Raw genomic sequence first — 17,669 nt, forward strand, 5'->3', positions numbered from 1 at the left:
TAAAAAAAAAAATTAAGTTGAACCTGGTGGTGCACACCTGTAATTCCAGCACTTGGAAGGTGGAGGCAGGAGGTCCACAAGTTCAAAACTGCCTTATCTTAAAAACAAAATAGAAAGCCCATTCTGAGCCAGACAACAGAGAACTCCATGGCTTTTTATTGTTTTGTGGGGATGTGGTCTAGGCTGGCCTGAGCTCGCTGTGTAGTTGAGGCTAGCCTGGAGTTCCTGATCTCTGTCTTCTACCTCCTGAGTGGGATTACAGGCACAAGCCACCACACCCAGTCTGGGACAGTGTTAACAACGGAAACTGTTGTGTGGAAATGTACCTTTGGAATTCAAATTGAGACAGAATGACCATGTCTCCCCTGCTGAGTTTGGGGGCCTGGGTTCCCAGAAAGTTAGAAGGCTAAAGATGTTTTTATAATGAAAGTTGAGACACAAGAGAAGCAAACAGCGCTGACTCATTGGTTTCCTGGCAGTCACTGGGTTGGAGGAATTTACCTGTTACTGGAAACCTGAGTTCTTACTAGGATTGCTGCTTCAGTTTATGTAGCTGCAGCAGGACTGAGCTCAGACCAGCCCTGCATTAAAAAGTGCAGCTAATCCTGCATGGAGGGCTAAAGGACATGAGAGGACAGATAGAAAAATGAAATCTCAGTCTCAGCAGACAGGGATAGCTAGTCAGGAGTCTACTTTTTGCCTTGGCTGCCAAGAAGCTGAAATGATTGTTTATCTCTCTTTTCTTTATTTGAGATATTACAAACACCTTATAGCATCCTTGCAGCCCCCCTTTTTGAACCCATGTAGTATTTTATCCAAGGATTTATGCTTTTATGCCTAAGTTGTGGCTTTGGGTCCTGAACTGCATGCATCTGAGGACACTAGCCATACTTTGTCCTGCTTTTTCTCCAAAATAGTCACATTAAGTCTAGTGCATTGCTCATGCCTAAGGAGACCTATGGGGTGAATGGTGACTAAAAAGTTCAATTTTTTTTTAATTTGTCCATGAAGGGAAAAAAGCCAGGAGTCCTTCCTATCCTTGGCCTTAGCCAAGAGGCTGAGAAACAATCAGGAGTCCTTTTTTAAGCATGCAGACGTCTTAATGTCTACGCGCTTCCCTTTTTGCATCAGCCGGCCACAGCTTCCAGGCATGTTAGTGTCCAGCTATCCTAATGCTTCTTCTGGGAAAAAGGACCAGGATTACAGCCGGCACATCCATGTGCTGTGCAAGGCTCCATGAGGATTCCAATGCTTCAGTCCTGTTTCTGGATCCAGGGCTGCCATGGTCCTGACCCTGTTGTACCTTCTCTGCTCCTACACTGTAGGGTTTCGATCTGTCTCCCTCAGTGGAGTCAACAAGTCTGTGAGCCCCTTGTGGGCAGGGATCCAGCTCTGTGTTTGGCAGCCCTAGATTTCTGCTGGGTTCTGGCCCGGAGCAGCTCCTGGCCAGGGAAGATGTTTGCCTGGGTTTCAACTGTCTCGGAACTGGAGGAGCCACGCCCCCAGGAGGAAGCCTCACAGTTCTGGTACGGTTGCTGCAGCTGGTGTTGTGAATCAGGCCGACGCGCAGCGCATCTTCTTACCCGGCTATTTCACGACACCAGGGTTGCATCCTACCCATCCTCTCCAGGCAAGCCTCGTGGGACCACAGGACACAGGAACTTGGGGACAGGGTGGGTTGGGGTAACTGACTGTGGAAGGTGATTTTTCAATAGCCCATAGCATCTCTATCCTGTAGCTCCTCATAGTCACCTGGGCAGCTTTAGACAAATGCCAGTGTCTGCTCTTCCCCTACTCTGCCAAGTCCATGGCCTCAGAGTCAGCATTCCTGAGAGGCTCTAACCCATGTGCAGCAGGAGGGAACCAGGTGGGCCTAAGGCTCAGAATCGAGCTCCCCCCCTCATTCTTGTCTACCATGCCATGGCACCTGCTGCCCCCCGCCCCCCAGCCCCTATCCTTTAAATTTGATGTGCACCATACAATTGCTACTCCCAGCACCAAGACACCCAGGACAGAATCGGCTCCTTATCCTGGTACCCAAAGCCCTCCCTGTTAAAGATTCCTACCCAGGAACATTCTCCCATGGAGCTCTCCCATCATTGCCCCCCCCCACACACACAAACAAACTGGCCTCATACAGTTCCACATAAATGCTAATGCTGTCATCTGTCTTCAGGACACCTACCATCTCATATCCTAAAGCTCCTCCCAGGCCTGGCTGCCATCACTGCATATTGAAGCAAGCCCCGTCTGGTCTCCCTTAGTCCGTTCTTTACACAACGTGATCTGTAGAAAGTCCAGATCTGACCATCACATTGCAACTCGTAAGCTGGTCTACGAGGCCCGAGTTCCCTCTTCTGGGTACACACCCTGTCTGCTTGGTCCTAACACCCAGGCCTCCCTGCTCTGTTGGAAGCCCAGGCTGCATTTTGTTCTGGGGCCTTTGCTCTCTTCCTGCAGATCACCTCTTGCAGATCCTGCTCACATACGGGTGGCCAAGCTCCAGGTTTGCATCCTTAGAGAGACCTAATGGCCTGACCTAAGAAAAAGCTTTGTTTTTCTTCATAGCACGTTCTTCACTAGGTATCTCCTGACAATTGCTTGTGTGTTTATTGTCTCTCTCCCTCTAGAATGTGAGCTCTCAGAGGGCAGGACTTTGTCTTGTTTGGGGAAGGGGACCTTGCTCAGCACAGAAAAGAGTATGTGGTCGTTACCTAATAAATGTGGTGGATGGAGAAATGCCCCTGCAGCCTGGACTCACACCGTTTCTTCCCTGGCCTTCCAACCCATCCACCTCTTCCCCTGTCCCTACCTGCCTTTCCTCTCAGCTCCCATCTGCTGATGGCTGCCTGCTCTGGGCTTCCAGGGGGACTTAATAGAGTTTTTTAAGGGAGTTTTTTCCTATGTCTTGAACCCCTCTGGTCCTTGACTGTCCCATTCCTCCTGAGAGCAGACTGAGGCTAGGCAGGAGAGATCTGGCTGGCCCTGGTACAGGGGTACTTCCGCCTTGCTGCTGTAGCAGCCGAGGTTCACTCAGTGGGGAGACTTGCCTAAGGCCCCCTAAAACAAACAGAATAGAAACTCCTTAAGGCCCAGTCCCAGGACTGCTCAGAGTCCTGTGTCCTCTCAGAAGCTGAATCGGGGAGAGTAGGAACCGTGTGTCCCTATCAGGAGGAGCCCCTCCGAGGGTTGATCAGATGGACTGCATTCCATCAGTCACAAGCCTTCCCTTCTCAGGGTCTGTGCTTTGGCACAAGGTGTTAAACAGTCACTAACTGCCCTGATAATTGAGCCCCTCAAGGGATCCTGCCTAAACCTCATCCTGCTCCAGAGTGCAGTGGGGCAGAAGGGTCTAGAAATAGCCTCACACCCCTTCCAGCTGGCACAGGTGTTTGGAGAAAGGAAGAAGTGATACGCCAAGGTCACTCGGCAATTTCACAGCCTCTTACTCCTGGCTGAAAACTAGCCCCGGCCCTTTCTATCCCGAGATCTTTATCAGGAACTTTCCACAGCTGCCAGGGCACCGGTGTGTTGGAATGATGTGGGGACATTGGGTGGCTGTGATTTTTGCCAAGTAGCTGGCAGTTTAAAACCCAGAGGATAAGATCTGCCCTGAGGGTGGTGGACCTGTTGGAAGGGAGTGGGAGGTTTCACAAATCTCACAGTCCCTGGCAAGAAGGTGGAAAACTGACCCGGAGGGGTCCTTGGCCTGAATCCTTCCTTCAAGCTTTCAACCCTGCTGGGAGTTGGCAGGGAAAAGGGACACATGTGTCTGCCTTTGTACGCTCTCCTCTGCTCATGGTTGATGTCCCATAGAGGCATGATCTGTGCTGTGGGAATCCCCAGAGAGCCCTGGCATGCCTCTCTCAAGGTGATCCTGCCAGCCCAGGATTGCCCTCCTGCATTAGCCCTCCTAGGCTCTAGTCAGCCTCATTCATTCACTATACAATCAACAAGCATTTATGGAGCACCTGTCTGCTATTCTGGTTGCTTGAGATGGTTGCTGAGCCACGGGGCAAGGTCCCTTTATGGCTTCCATTTCCAAGAAATTGGAGGGAACACATGCCCCCTTCACAAAAAAGAGCACGGAGTCTGAAAACTTCTCCAGCTCATAGGGTGACTGTGGTCGTCTCTAACTGGCCTCAGCAACCTCTTTCTGGCCCTCCAGCTGGGCACACCTGTCCTGGTCTCCCTGGCCCAGAGCCGCAGCAGCCAGCTGGGCCTCTTGAAAGCACCCACCAACTAGTGTTCACTTCCTGTTGGAGGTCCCAGAGTCTGGATGCCTTGGGCAGGTCCTCAAGGGAAGGTGGGTAGGCTCTGAGACACCGGGCGAGTGGGAGGGAGTGGGAGTGCTTCCTTCCAGTTTCCTCTGGAAGATGCTGGAGCCTGAGCTGAACCAAAGTGGAGCCCCAGTGCAAGAGGAGACAGCAGCCTTCTGGCCTCCATCCCATGCCAGGCCTCCAGGAGGAACAAGGCAGTTAAAAGGCCTCCTCCAAGAAGCCCTCCCTGGCTGGCCAGGCCTTGACCCTTCTCCAGGGGCCCACTCCTATAGCTCTCTGCTGGAATCGTAGCTGGTCTGCTCTGTTTCTAGGTTCAGCTTTCTGAGAGCCCTGCCCCACTCTGAGTAGAGACAGGGCTTCTCTAAATCCCTGGCTCCACTACCACACAGTGGGACTAGTAAAGGTCTGTTGGACAGAGACAAGAGGTCTCCAATCTTATTTTTAATTTTTATAAACTTTATTATAAACATCTTGCAGTCAGGCAGTGGTGGCAACACGCCTTTAATCTCAGCACTTGGGAGACAGAGGCAGGCGGATCTCTGAGTTCAAGGCCAGCCTGGTCTACTAAATGAGTTCCAGGACAGCCAGAGCTACACAGTGAAACTGTCTCAAAAAAACCAAAAATAAATAAATAAATTCTTGCAAGTAAATAAAAAACATCGCACACCAAAATTAACCATACCAGAAGCTGATACAACCTAATGAACATCTATACAGTTAGAATTGGTATAGAAACAGAAGCTGTGGAACGTCACATTAACTTTTACACCTTTAATGTTGAATATATTTTTTGCACTTATCCACCACCAAAACCAAAAAAAAATCTGTGACAGAGTTAGAACTAGAAAAACATTAGCTTTTCCCCCACCCCACCTCCCCCCACCCCTGCCTTTCATATCCCGTGTCCTTACCTGCATTCAGTCCTTCCTCACCCCTTATATTAGCTTTTCCTGTTCTTTCTTCATGTTATACTGCACCCACAAGTACTTTTGTCTATACATGTACATATATTTTTGGCTAAGTTCCACATGAGGTAGAATATGTTATTTATTTCTGAGACTGTGGATCTCACCTAATATTCATTCTAAGACCATCCATTTTCCTAAAAAAATTTAACTTCATATTTTCCTTTAGAGCTGAGTAGCATGCATGCACATACATGCACACACACACCCACATATAATTTATGCACATATATGCTTATATATACATAATTTTTGTTATCCATTCATTTGTTGATGGACAAGGTTGATTTCAATTCTTTGTTATAATGAATAAAACAACAGTAAACATGTGCAGTCTTTTTCAATTCTTGTAAGGGGCTGGGTCACCTCCCCACAGAACCAGACTGAGAAGTGAGCAGTCAGGGCATATGTCTGGGAGGGCAGAGGGAAGCAGGCTTTGGTGGAGGCCCTAAGCCTCAGATGATCCAGGGAAACCCTGAGGCAGGGCAGGGTGTCAAGCTTCTATCCCCCACGTCCATCAGTCATTAGACACCCAACCTCTTGGGGGAAAGACGACTGTGGGTAGGGCTATCCATGGAGGAGCTGACGCCGAGAACCTTCACAGCCATATGTCCACTGTTTCTTTAGGACACATGGAGCATCCACTAATTCGTGTCTCAAAACCCAGGGTCCCTTTCACACATGAGGGCACTACCCCTGCAGTGGCTTAGGGGCCTTCAGTGACCAGACCTTTTACTACATGGAAACACTACAGGGCACCAGGGAAGGAAGGTACAGTTGCTCTGGCCCCTGTAGGCCAAGCCTATGGATGTGTAGCTCAGGTGACATCATGCCTGCCCTAGAGGCCGGTGGCCAGCACCAAGCCCTCAAGATCTGTAAGCCAAGAGATGGCTGCAGGTCTGGCTTGAAGCCACACACACACTCATATAAGCCATAATCATAATGGCTTATATATACTGAGATATATCAGTAAAGACACTGAGGGGCAGAGATCAGAAGACTCCCTTTTTTGTATGCATGTCCTAAAATGCCATCCATTCAAACTAGTAAACAGAAAGCAAAACACTGTGGCCCAACGAGAGGGCTGTTAACCTGCAATGTTGGCCTTCTCTGGGTCCTCTCTCATGACTGCTGCTTCCTGGGACCTAGCTGCAGAACCTCTGCTACCCTGGACTCGGAAGAGCTGATGCAGGACTCAGCGGTGTGGCTCTGGCTAGCCCAGCCCTCCTGCTCCAAAGTGGCCCCTATGTCAAGGATGAAAGAAATGGGGGCAGGTCAGCAGCTGCTAAGCTCCGCCTCCCACCCCTGGCAGAGACCCTGCTCCCTAGCCACGGGGCGGGCAGTCTCGGCCAGGCTCCCGCCTTCTCCCAGCTGCTGCCCAGCCTATAAAGCCACCCTCGGTGTCCTTGCCTACTCTGTCCCCCTCCCTTGATGCCCAGAGTCATCATGGCGGAGCTCCCTGTGACAGAGATGCCCGGAGATGCTCTGTGCAGCGGGCGCTTCACCATCAGCACACTGCTGGGGGGTGACGAGCCCCCACCAGCTACCTGTGACAGCAGCCACCCCAGCCACTTGACACATGGCAGCACCTTGTACATGCGTACCTTCGGTTACAACACCATCGACGTAGTGCCTGCCTATGAACACTATGCTAACAGCGTTCTGCCCGGCGAGCCCCGGAAGGTGCGGCCCACCCTGGCTGACCTGCATTCATTTCTCAAGGTAAGCACCACCAGTTCAAAGACTGGCTACTTCCCGGCCCTGCGACATTGGCCTTGATTACCCAACATGTTCTGTCACCTGTGTTGTGAAGATGGCATCTTCCTCAAGGATCAAGATATCCAAGTGAAAGAGCAGACTGAGGTGCCCTGAAGCTCAGGGCACAGCTAATACTCAATGCCCAGGCACTGGCAACCCAAAGACAACCTGGCTGCTCATAAAATGCAGGTTGCACACCCCTGAGAGAGACTGTGAGCAGGGAGCAGGGGAGGCCCTCTCAGATATCAGCCTGCTGGCTTTGCTGTCTGGCCAGCTGGACAGCCCAGTCCCTGTGACCTCACTTTCTCACCGGCAGTTGGACAGAATTATGCTTGGTTCAGGAGCTGGGACTCACCTAACTCTCAGCTCTCTTCTCTGTTTCCAAACAACCCTCTGAAGGGGCCAACAAACAGGGATGCTGGGGTGAGGTGCTGGGAAGAAGGGCAGAAAGCCCCAGAGTGGACTACAGGGACTAGGGATGTGAACCAGAAGCCCTGACACTGGGTTCAAGTCCATCAAGAGACCCAGTGTGTGGCCCGGACCAAACCACCTCACCTCTCAAGGGTCAAATAATCCTGTCTCCCTTCTCAGATGGAGTGCTTGTCAACAAGTTCCCAGCCCTCTGCCTGAGAGGGGGTGGAGCGCTCTGAATGCTCAGCTTGCTCTCCTCGGTGGCTTTCCAAGCTTCCAGTGGCGTTGTGCCCATGAAGCTGTCCATGGTCTGCCTGTGTGTCAAACCCGGGCCCGGCAGGGCTGGACACAGACACCAAGCCCCCGACTCCCATGTCCTGACTCCTGCTGCTCTTCCCTAGCAGGAAGGTAGCCACCTGCATGCTCTGGCCTTTGACGGGCGGCCAGGCCGTGAGCTGACAGATGGACTTGTGGAGGACGAAACAGGCACCGACAGCGAGAAGAGCCCTGGGGAGCCTGTGCGCTTCGGCTGGGTCAAGGGGGTGATGGTGAGTGGGTGTGGACTGGAGCTGGATGTGTAGAAAGGGTGGAGGTCGAGCCCCGTTCAGCCCCAGCTTTGACTCTCAGACCCTGGTGGGCAGGTTCCACCTTGGGCTCAGTTTGGGGCTCCATTTCCCCACCAGCACGGTTACCTTCCAATTGTATTTGGTGTAGGCGTCCTTGGGAAGATCTCTGCTTAGCTAATCACTGATCTTGTAGCCTTAGGGAAGTTTCTTAGCCACTTCCTGCCTCAGTTTCCTTACCTGTAAAATTGAGCATTAAATTAGTTTATAGCTGTGAAAATTCTGCTAGGGAGTTATTAGAAGAAATTCCCTACAGAGCCACCAGAGGGCAGCACTAACACACAAATCTACAACCGCCCCCCCACATCCCTCACCTCCCCCCACACCCCCTTACCCCCTTCCTCCCCCATCCCTGCAACTCCCACTCCCAGAGTGCATCCTAATGGAAAAGGAGTGTTTGCTATCACTTGGAGCATAAATAAGCCTTCAGACAGTAGTGACCTTGACTTAGAAAGACGCTATAGGTCTCTACAAAGGTGATGGGACGGGGTGTAGGAGAAAGCTTCAATCCTACCCTGGGAGGCAGGAGGCTAGCTTCCGGTCCTAATTCTGCAAACCCGTTATGATTGTTTCTCAGAACCAGAGCTTTCACCCGTCCCTGGGGGTTCACAGTCAGAGTTGGAGCATGCCCTGATCTGTGTTGTCCAGAACCAGGCACGTCCTGGTTTTCATCTCCGCAGATGAGAGAAATCTCATGGGTGTGAAGGACACATGTCCTTACCTGGCCCTAGTACTTGACAGAGCCAAAGTCCACAGCAGGCCCTCCCGCTTGGAATTTCAGCCCCAGTGATGGCCTCTGGCTCTGCCTTTAATGTGGAAGCAACCTGGGCTTTGGTTTCTGCTCTAAACGGGGTGCTGCTGACACTCCCGGAGTACTATGCCCTAGGCCAATATCGGCCCAAGACAATGGCTGGGACCTGGCAGACAGAGTCTTGGGCTTAGAACAGGGTGAATGATGGGAAGGCTGAAGCCCATTCCAGGCCTTCATGGCAAGGTGGGAGGAGGTGGGATGAAAAGATGCCCCCTTCCCCCCTTCCCCTAAGTCAGGCAGTCTGAGCCCATGGGAGGGAGAGCATCAGGTGTTCCCCAGGCCTGGGAACAAGCACTTGAGGGTTTGTCCTTGGGCATGTGACCCTCAGGAAACCTCTCACATCACCCTCCTCCCAGATCCGATGCATGCTCAACATCTGGGGTGTGATCCTCTACCTGCGGCTGCCCTGGATTACGGCACAGGCGGGCATCGGTGAGTGCGCCTCTGAAAGGGGAAAGCTTGATTCTGGTCCAAGGCCCCTTGGGCCGCAGAGACACCAGACTAGGCCTCCTCCCCTCAGCACACCCTCAGATGGCAGCAGCCACAGGTGAGGGTGCAGCTGAAGAGGCGGATGTAGAGTCAGAGGGTTCAGGGCCCCTCAAAGTCACTCGGTCCCACTGAGGCAACTTCTATTGCAGAATCTTTGTGCTCTGGGATGCTAGAGGAGCAGGGCTCAGATGCTGGGCCTGGCACCAAGCTGGGTAGCCTTGTGGGGGTTCCTAACCTTCTCTGAGCCTTGGGTAAAATGGGTCTGATAGTAGTACCTGCCTCACAGAGCTGTTGTGAAGTTTACAAGGCTCAGGGAAACAGCACAGGCCTTGGTACCTGACAGTGCGCAGGACATGGTAACTATTGCTTCGATTCTATTGTCAAAGATGGGCACCTTCCCTCCCACGCCTGGAAACCATTCACACATTGACAGCTCACCACAGGAGGTAGATAGACCCACTTTAACTTCATCTGGGGAAGTTCGTGCGTGCGTGCGTGTGTGTGTGTGTGTGTGTGTGTGTGTGTGTGTGTGTGTGTACACTCATGCACACGTTTGTGTTTGAATATGCAGAGGGCAGAGGATAACCTCAGCTATCCACCTCAGGAACCATCCACCTTCTTTGAGTCGGGTCTTCCATTGGTCCAGATCTCACTGATTAGGTAGACTGATTGGTCAGCAAGCCCAGGCATCCTCCTGTCTCTACCTCCTCAGTTCGGGGCTCACAGGTACCACCATGCCTAGGACTTTGTGTGGATTGTGGAGATCAAACTTAGATATTTGAGCTTGTAAGCCAAGCACTTTACCAAATGCTTAGCTATCTCCTAGATGTCCTAGCTTCCTGTTTTCATTTTGAGACAGAGTCCTGTATATCCCAGGTCTCAAACTCATTCTGTAACCATGGATGAACTTAGAGTTCTGGCTGCCGCATCCCAAGTGCTAAGATTAAAGGTGTGTACCATCAGGCCTGGATTATTATGTGGTACTAGGGCTCAAACTCAGGCCTTGTGCTAGAGGAGGTAGACACCCTCCCAATTGAGCTACCTTCCAACCATATTACTGGTTTTCTGTTTGTTTTTCGAGACAAGGTTTCTCTGTGTATCTGGGTTGTCCTGGACCTAGAACTTGCTCTGTAGACCAGGTTGCCCTCAAACTCAGAGATCCACCTGCCTCTGCCTCCTGATTGCTGGGATTAAAGGCCTGCGTCACCATACCCAGCTCTTATTACTGTTTTTTATTTTGGAGTTTTTGTAGGGGGGTTGTTGTTGTTTGAGGCAAGGTATCTCTATGTAAACTAGGCTTATTCTAGAACTCTCTCTGTAGACCAGGTTGGCTTTGATCTCCTGGAGATCTGCCTGCCTCTGCCTCCTGAGTCCTGGGATTAAAGATGTGTCACCATGCTCAGCTCCTTGTGTCTGTCTTGACACAGGGCCTCTCTCTATACTGCCCAGGCTGGCCTTGAACTCTCCATTTCCCAAATGCTGGGACGACAGGTCTGCACCTTGGCCTCTGGCTGAGACCCATTGTTTTTCAGGAGGCAAAGCAGGCTCAGAGAAGGAAAGGGACAAAGGTCACATGGGGGCCTGGGGGGCTCGGGTCACATGGGGGCCTGGGGGGCTGACTCGGGTTTCTCCATGGATTCTCACCTGGGAAATGTGTTGATTGAGTTTTGGGATGTTCACATTCACCCCCACACAGTGCTGACTTGGCTCATCATCCTGCTGTCTGTCATGGTAACATCCATCACAGGCCTTTCCATCTCGGCCATCTCCACCAATGGCAAGGTCAAGTCAGGTACGTTCTCCCGGGAGTCATCGTCACCTGGATCTCTGAGCTGCCACCCCACCCCTGGCATCCCCCACGACGCCCATGTGGTCCAGACAGGGACTTGTGGGAGCTCTCTACCTCTCAAGTTGGTCTTAGTTACCTGCTCTGTGGCCCTTGGTCCTGCCCGCCCTGCATGCAGTACACTGTTTTTTTCTGGCTCCCTGCTCTGGCCCTGCTAGGTGGCACCTATTTCCTTATCTCCCGGAGCCTGGGCCCAGAGCTGGGGGGCTCCATTGGCCTCATCTTCGCCTTTGCCAATGCTGTGGGTGTGGCCATGCACACTGTGGGCTTTGCGGAGACCGTACGGGACCTCCTTCAGGTGAGGGGCCAGGCCTGGGGCAGAGAGAGCTGGGCAACCTCCCCATACTCCTCCTCACACTGGGCCAGGCCTTCCTTCTCCTGCCTAATCTTGCGTACTATTGACCAAAGCTATGTCTGGTCACTTTGGGTGAAAATAAAATTCTCATTAAGTACAGACCATCCCCACAAGACCCCTTTTAGGGCACATGTTACCTTTGGGCCATGTTGTCCAGGCCCATGCAGTAGCCCTTTGGGGGGGAGGTGGAGCATCATCAAAAGGTATGCCCTAAGTAAATGGAGGGGGGGGGTCTGGAGGAGAACAGGTGAATACAGAACACGCAGCTGGCCTGCTCCCCCCAGGAGTACGGCACACCCATTGTGGACCCCGTCAATGACATCCGGATCATCGGCGTGGTCACGGTCACTGTGCTGCTGGCCATCTCACTGGCTGGAATGGAGTGGGAGTCCAAGGTGAGGAGGATGTGGTGGGAGCGAGAGGGTGGGCCTGGGTCTGGTTTTGCCTCTTCTTTAGGTATCAACTAGGACTGGACTGCTGCTGCTAGGACAAATAGACCCTAAGACAGACTTTGTTCTGTCTCCTGTAACCATTCAGACTGTGGTTTCAGGCTAGCATGGTGGTTTACATGGGGGTGGGGAGAGGCGTGCAGATTCCTTCCATCCTGTGACCTTCCATCCCTGAGTGTGGCCCTTGTTCACCTGGTCCACAGTGGCCGTCATCATCATGCCTGTGATCCAGGCAGAGGGAAAGGAGAAGGCTGAGAGGAAAGGAGGGGATTCCCTACCCCGTACTCTTAGTCTAAAGCCAGAAGTTGAACTCCTGCTCACACCCCATTGGCCAGAACCTGGTCTTATAGCCTCACATAGCTGCAAGGGAGGCAGGGAAATGTGCTCTTCAATCCTGCTGACTCCTGTCTCCATGCGTCCAGCCAAATGTCAGAGGTCTCCCACCATGGAACAAGAGAAGAATTGCTAGGCTACAGCCAGCAGGCTGGACCCGAAGGGCACCTTCCATTTGGGAGGGGTGTGGCCTTGTTGCCTCTCTTCTCCATGTTGCTCTCTGGCCTCCTGGCTCAGGCGGTTCTGTGGTTCACTCATCCTCCTCTTTTAAGTGTCTGCTGCTGGGAAATACCAGGTCACTTTGCTAATGTACTCTCCAACCTGATCCCATCACAGCCCCTGTTTCTAATCTCAGGCCATCCTTCACTGTCATATCCCTGACTCCTCACTGTCTGACCGAGGTGAAGAAACAGTTGTGTGGCTAGAGCGAGGGACCACGGAAGGCCCCTGAGGGCTGGCATTGCTATCTGAACTCCGGTGTCTTTTGCTCTAGGCCCAGGTGCTATTCTTTCTTGTCATCATGGTGTCCTTTGCCAACTATCTGGTGGGGACACTGATCCCGGCATCTGAAGACAAGGCCTCCAAAGGCTTCTACAGCTACCACGGTATGTGAGGCCGGGAGCCCTGATGGTGGTTCTGTAGATGGGGACAGTTGGTCTGTGCATTTGACTCATTAAATGGGCACAAGAGGCTGGGATCTTCTCCCATGGCCAGAGGCTTTGTTCGGGGAGCTGACTGCAGGTTTGACAGGGCCCACCAGGTGGCCAACCCCCCAGGGTGGCTCTGACTTAGGCATTGGTTTTCCAGGGGACATTTTTGTTCAGAACTTAGTGCCTGACTGGAGAGGCATCGATGGGAGCTTCTTTGGGATGTTCTCCATCTTCTTCCCTTCGGCCACGGGCATTCTGGCAGGAGCCAATATCTCTGGGGACCTTAAGGTGAGCAAGCAGACCCTATCCTCACTGACACTGTAGAGGACATGCATGCCTGAACCCTGATACCATTCCCAGGACCCCAGCTCTGCCCTGAAGACGGACGAATTTGTTCACGACAGGCCTTTAACTAAGAGACCTAATATGCCCTGTTCTTGTTACTTTGCAAAGTTCTGAGCCTCTTTCAAATCCCTCCTGCGACACCTCTCCCTGGCCTTCCACCCGCCATGGTGTGTTCCAGTGTCGGGTGTTGGCCCAATGTCTCTGTCTCTATTTCTTGCTTAGAGTCGGACACAAGCTAGGTACTGGGTGTGTTTGTTGACTGAGTGGCAGTGAAATGGACGGAAGCAGCAGTGTGGACTCAGATGTGCAAGGAAGGCAGGGAAATGTGCGCTCTGCGGTGAGGCAATGGGAGGGGGGGTGCCAGCAGAAACCAAAGAGATGGTGGTGTGCCAGACAAGGAGCCAATGAAGTGCCTGGCATCGCAGTGAACTCGGAGCTGACCTTGGTCTCCTTCCCCTTGTGGGTGTTCCTCAAGTCATGCTTCTCACAGAATTAAGAATTGGGCAAGCTGGGCATGGTGGCCCAGGCCTGGAATCCCAGCACTCATAAAGCTGAGACAGGAGGATCAGGAAAACTGAAGATCATTCTTGCCAGCCTGGGCAAAACCAAACCAAAACCAAGAGCAAGCCCAGCTGTTCTGGAGGACAACACAGAAAGCAGAGTGCTCAGCTGGCTGGGCCTGGATCTCCCAGCGAGGCCTGGGGATCCGAACGCTTGCTTACCCTATTGCTCTTAAGAGAGCAGCTGGCAGGCGCCGGGGGTGCCTACCCTCAGGTCATTGTTAGGTTGTGTTTAGACAGCCTGAATCCTCTTCAAGCCCCATTAACTGTCACTGTCACCAAACTCCAGTCCCCAGTGTTCAGCGTCAGGGCCAGCATGGATCTGAGATCCCGGTGGGGGCACCTTTGCTGTGTCCTGGGTCCTCAGGCCTTAAGTTGGCTTTTGGACTTAGCTCTGCCCTTCCTGTGGGATTGTGCTCAGCAGCAGATCCCCCACCGTGAGACTCTGGGCATTTTCTGCAAGCCTCAGTTTCCCCAACTGTAAAGACTAATAGGGCAGGTGTAGACTTGGGGAGCTGATTCATGTAAAGTGCTTAGAGCAGAGAATGCGCAAGCTGGGAGCTGGCTGTCATCTCTGTCAGGTTATCATCATGTAGACTAGTAAGCCAAGCGTAGAGAGGGACAGGGGCTGGCCATAGTGAGAGGTGAGGGGCCATACCATGGAAGCTTGTAGAATAGAGAGGTCTCACTTAAACAGCTATTTATGGCTTGAAAAATTATTACTGTGGCCGGGCATTGGTGGCGCACGCCTTTAATCCCAGCACTCGGGAGGCAGAGCCAGGCGGATCTCTGTGAGTTCGAGGCCATCCTGGGCTACCAAGTAAGCTCCAGGAAAGGCGCAAAGCTACACAGAGAAACCCTGTCTCTGAAAAAAAAAAATTATTACTGTGTTGTAGCTGGAGAGTTTTCTCTCCGGCTCCTGCCAAACCCTGGCAGTCTGACAGCCCACTTATAAAATAAACACACAGACACTTATATTATTTAAACTGTTTGACCTAATGACTCAGGCTTCTAGCTATCTAGTTCTTACATCTTAAATTAACCCATTTCTATAAATCTACACTTTGCCACGTGGCTCATGGCTTACCGGCATCCTCACATGCTGCTTGTCATGGCAGCAGCTAGCAGTGTCTCCTCCCACCTTCCTGTTCTCTCAGTTCTCCTCTCTGTTAGTCCCGCTTATACTTCCTGCCTGGGCCCTGGCCAATCAGTGTTTTATTTATTGACCAGTCAGCGCATTTGACATACAGACCATCCCACAGCACTGTGCGTGCTTGTATGTGGGAGGTGTGCGTGTGTGAGTGCAAGTGTGCACATCCCACAGCACACATGCAGAGGTCAGAAGATAGCTTTCAAAACTTTGTTCCCCCTTTCCATTGTGAGATCTGGGGTCAAACCCGGGCCATTAGGTCTGTACAAGGCCTTTTATCCACTGAGCTGTGTCACTGATCCCATTTTATGGACCTTCACATACTTTGTGTGTATATGATGTGTGTGTGTATGTGTGCACACTCATATGTGTAAGCTTAAGCGTGCACATACAAGGTGCACGTATTGTATTCAGGGGATGACCTTGTGTGTTGGTCTTTCTTTCCACCTTGCTGGAGACGGCTTATCCATGGTCTACCCTTGCCCACCCTGGGCTAACTGGCTTGTAACCTGGACATTCTCCTGTCCCTGCTTCCCATCTGGCTTTGGGAGTCCTAGGATTTCAGATGCAGGCTGCTGCACCAAGCTGTGTGTGGGTTCTGGAGACCTGAGCTCGGGTGCTCATGCCTATACACCGCCGTTGCGCTGGCCAGGCATGCGGGTGCAGGACATGCTCCCCATCTATGCTTTCCATTCATGAGCACTTGCTACACCAGATGGGGAAACCGAGTCTCCAAGATGTTGAAGGGTCTCTCTCAGAGCACACAGCTAGGAAGGGATGGGCCTGACTCCAGATATCCAACCAAGATAGGGACATCAGGTGGAGGCTGAGGGCTAGGTGTTCTTCCTGCGGCAGCAAAGTCCCACAAACCAGGGGCCTTAAAATGACAAGCACCCTCTCCCAGCTCTGGAGACTGGAGACCTCAGTGAAAGGTGCTGACAAGATGACTATGAGGATGGGTCCTTCCTAGTTTGTCCTGGCTGTATGGGATCCTGACAATGCCACCCTGAACTGGAGCTTGCTCTTTTAATCTGTGTCCCTCCCTCTTCTAATCTGACACCGGTCCTCACTTGAGGCTGACTCTAATCCCGCATGCACTGTGACCATCTCTGCTTGGGTCCCGGAACCTGACTAGGGGCAGGGAGCGAGTGAAGGACGGACAGACACAGACACATGTACAGGAAAGCTGGGTCTGGTGGGGGTCTGCACTCCAGTGGAGGGCACCTTCCGTCAGCAGCGGCCCAGAACCTCGGCGTGTTTATTAGGTACCGCACAGGGAGGGCTTACTAGATGTGGTAGGATGTCTCTGTAGGTGAGCAGTCTCGGGCTGTAAACATCCCGGAGGAGGGAGAAGCTGCAGATACGAGCTAGTCTTTGCACACACTGTCCACTCACAGGCATTTAGACTCCCAAGACAAACTTTGCCATTGCTCTTGAGCCTCACCCACGGAAGGCTTTGCCACCCCCGAGGGGCTGAGGCATCAGAGTTCTTGACACATTCACTCAGGACTCCGCTCACTCAGGGCTTTCTCCACTCCCTACAAGAATGACCTCACCTCTACTCCTTATACCTCCAAGGACCTCTTCCCTAATAAGGGCACATTCTGAGGTTCTGGGTGATACGGATTGAGGGGGACAGAGGATGCTCATCACCCTAGTTACTGGGTTAAGACTATAGCTGAGGCCTGGGAAATCCTTACGGGTGAGAGACCCCAACAGCTCCACACTCAGGCGGCCATGGCCTGTTGGAATTGGGACCAGGGCTTCACTGTGTACAGCTCAGATTATTGTAAGGATCCCCTAACAGAGACCCCAACTGATTCAAGTCTCCCCAAACTGCAGCCTCCTTCCACGTGTCACCTCTGCTCTCTTCGCCAGCCGCCTGCCACCCCCTTTCCACCATGTCACCTGTCTGCTGGCCCTCACAGAGCCCTGGGAGGTTTGCAGTTATCTCACGGCAGACTTGGCCGCCCCGCGGGGTCGGAGTCTGTGCCTCCCGGGTGGGGCAGTTATGGCTTTTCTACAGTCTACCGTGGACAAGTAGCCGGTGCAGCTGCTCTGGTTCCAGCTCCTGGAGTCTGAGGCTGTGGGTGCGTGGGTCAGGACTGCAGGCACCAGAAGCTCTGTAACCCTGCCCTCCTCAGGCCCCGCCACCCTCAGTTCCTCACTAGCTGGGCGGAAGTTCTGTTTGAGAAAGTGCCTAGGAGGAGGCTATGACCTGTGTATGGAGTAAGGAGTGTCATTGTTGTTGGGGAAAATCTCCTTCTTGGAGCAGGAGAATGTTTAGGGAATGTCTTCTGTCACTTTATTGCTGGGGAGCCAGACAAATTAATCAGTTAACAGTGATTTACTGTGACACTTTGTGAGGTGAACAGGGTCCAGGTCTGGGTGATGATTGATTCATCAATCTCCAGCTGTAGCTGGCTGCTGCCTCTGCTCACAGATGAGTCTGAGGTGGAGAGCTAGGCACAGGTTTCCGCTCACATACCCCCGCCGCCGCCGCCCCGCTCCCCCACCCCCAGCCCAAGTGAACCTTGCCAAGGCCCCCTGCCGGTGGGCTATAGAGCTGATGAGGTTTCTCACCTTCATCGGTTTCAACCCTGGGACCACAAGGTGATGGCTGTCTCGTAGGTCCTCAGTCATG

The 17,669-nt window shown here is 52.5% G+C and overlaps 1 protein-coding gene across 3 annotated transcripts in view; it reads left to right on the top strand.

Annotated features, from left to right (window-relative positions):
• The first annotated feature begins 6,651 nt into the window (after positions 1-6,651).
• Positions 6,652-17,669, top strand: part of Slc12a3 (solute carrier family 12 member 3) — a 36,556-nt gene continuing 25,538 nt past the window's right edge. For 2 of the 3 annotated variants that reach the window (XM_028871469.2, XM_037206092.1), the window contains exons 1-8: positions 6,652-6,967; positions 7,816-7,962; positions 9,205-9,280; positions 11,034-11,129; positions 11,342-11,481; positions 11,823-11,933; positions 12,814-12,925; positions 13,128-13,258. In XM_028871469.2, coding sequence (XP_028727302.1) covers positions 6,677-6,967; positions 7,816-7,962; positions 9,205-9,280; positions 11,034-11,129; positions 11,342-11,481; positions 11,823-11,933; positions 12,814-12,925; positions 13,128-13,258 — 1,104 coding nt within the window. In that variant the 5' untranslated portion in view covers positions 6,652-6,676. The remainder of the gene's footprint in view (positions 6,968-7,815; positions 7,963-9,204; positions 9,281-11,033; positions 11,130-11,341; positions 11,482-11,822; positions 11,934-12,813; positions 12,926-13,127; positions 13,259-17,669) is intronic. The other variant, XM_028871470.2, reaches the window with a different exon arrangement.

Source organism: Peromyscus leucopus, chromosome 5 (genome assembly GCF_004664715.2).
Source record: "Peromyscus leucopus breed LL Stock chromosome 5, UCI_PerLeu_2.1, whole genome shotgun sequence".
NCBI lineage: Eukaryota > Metazoa > Chordata > Mammalia > Rodentia > Cricetidae > Peromyscus > Peromyscus leucopus.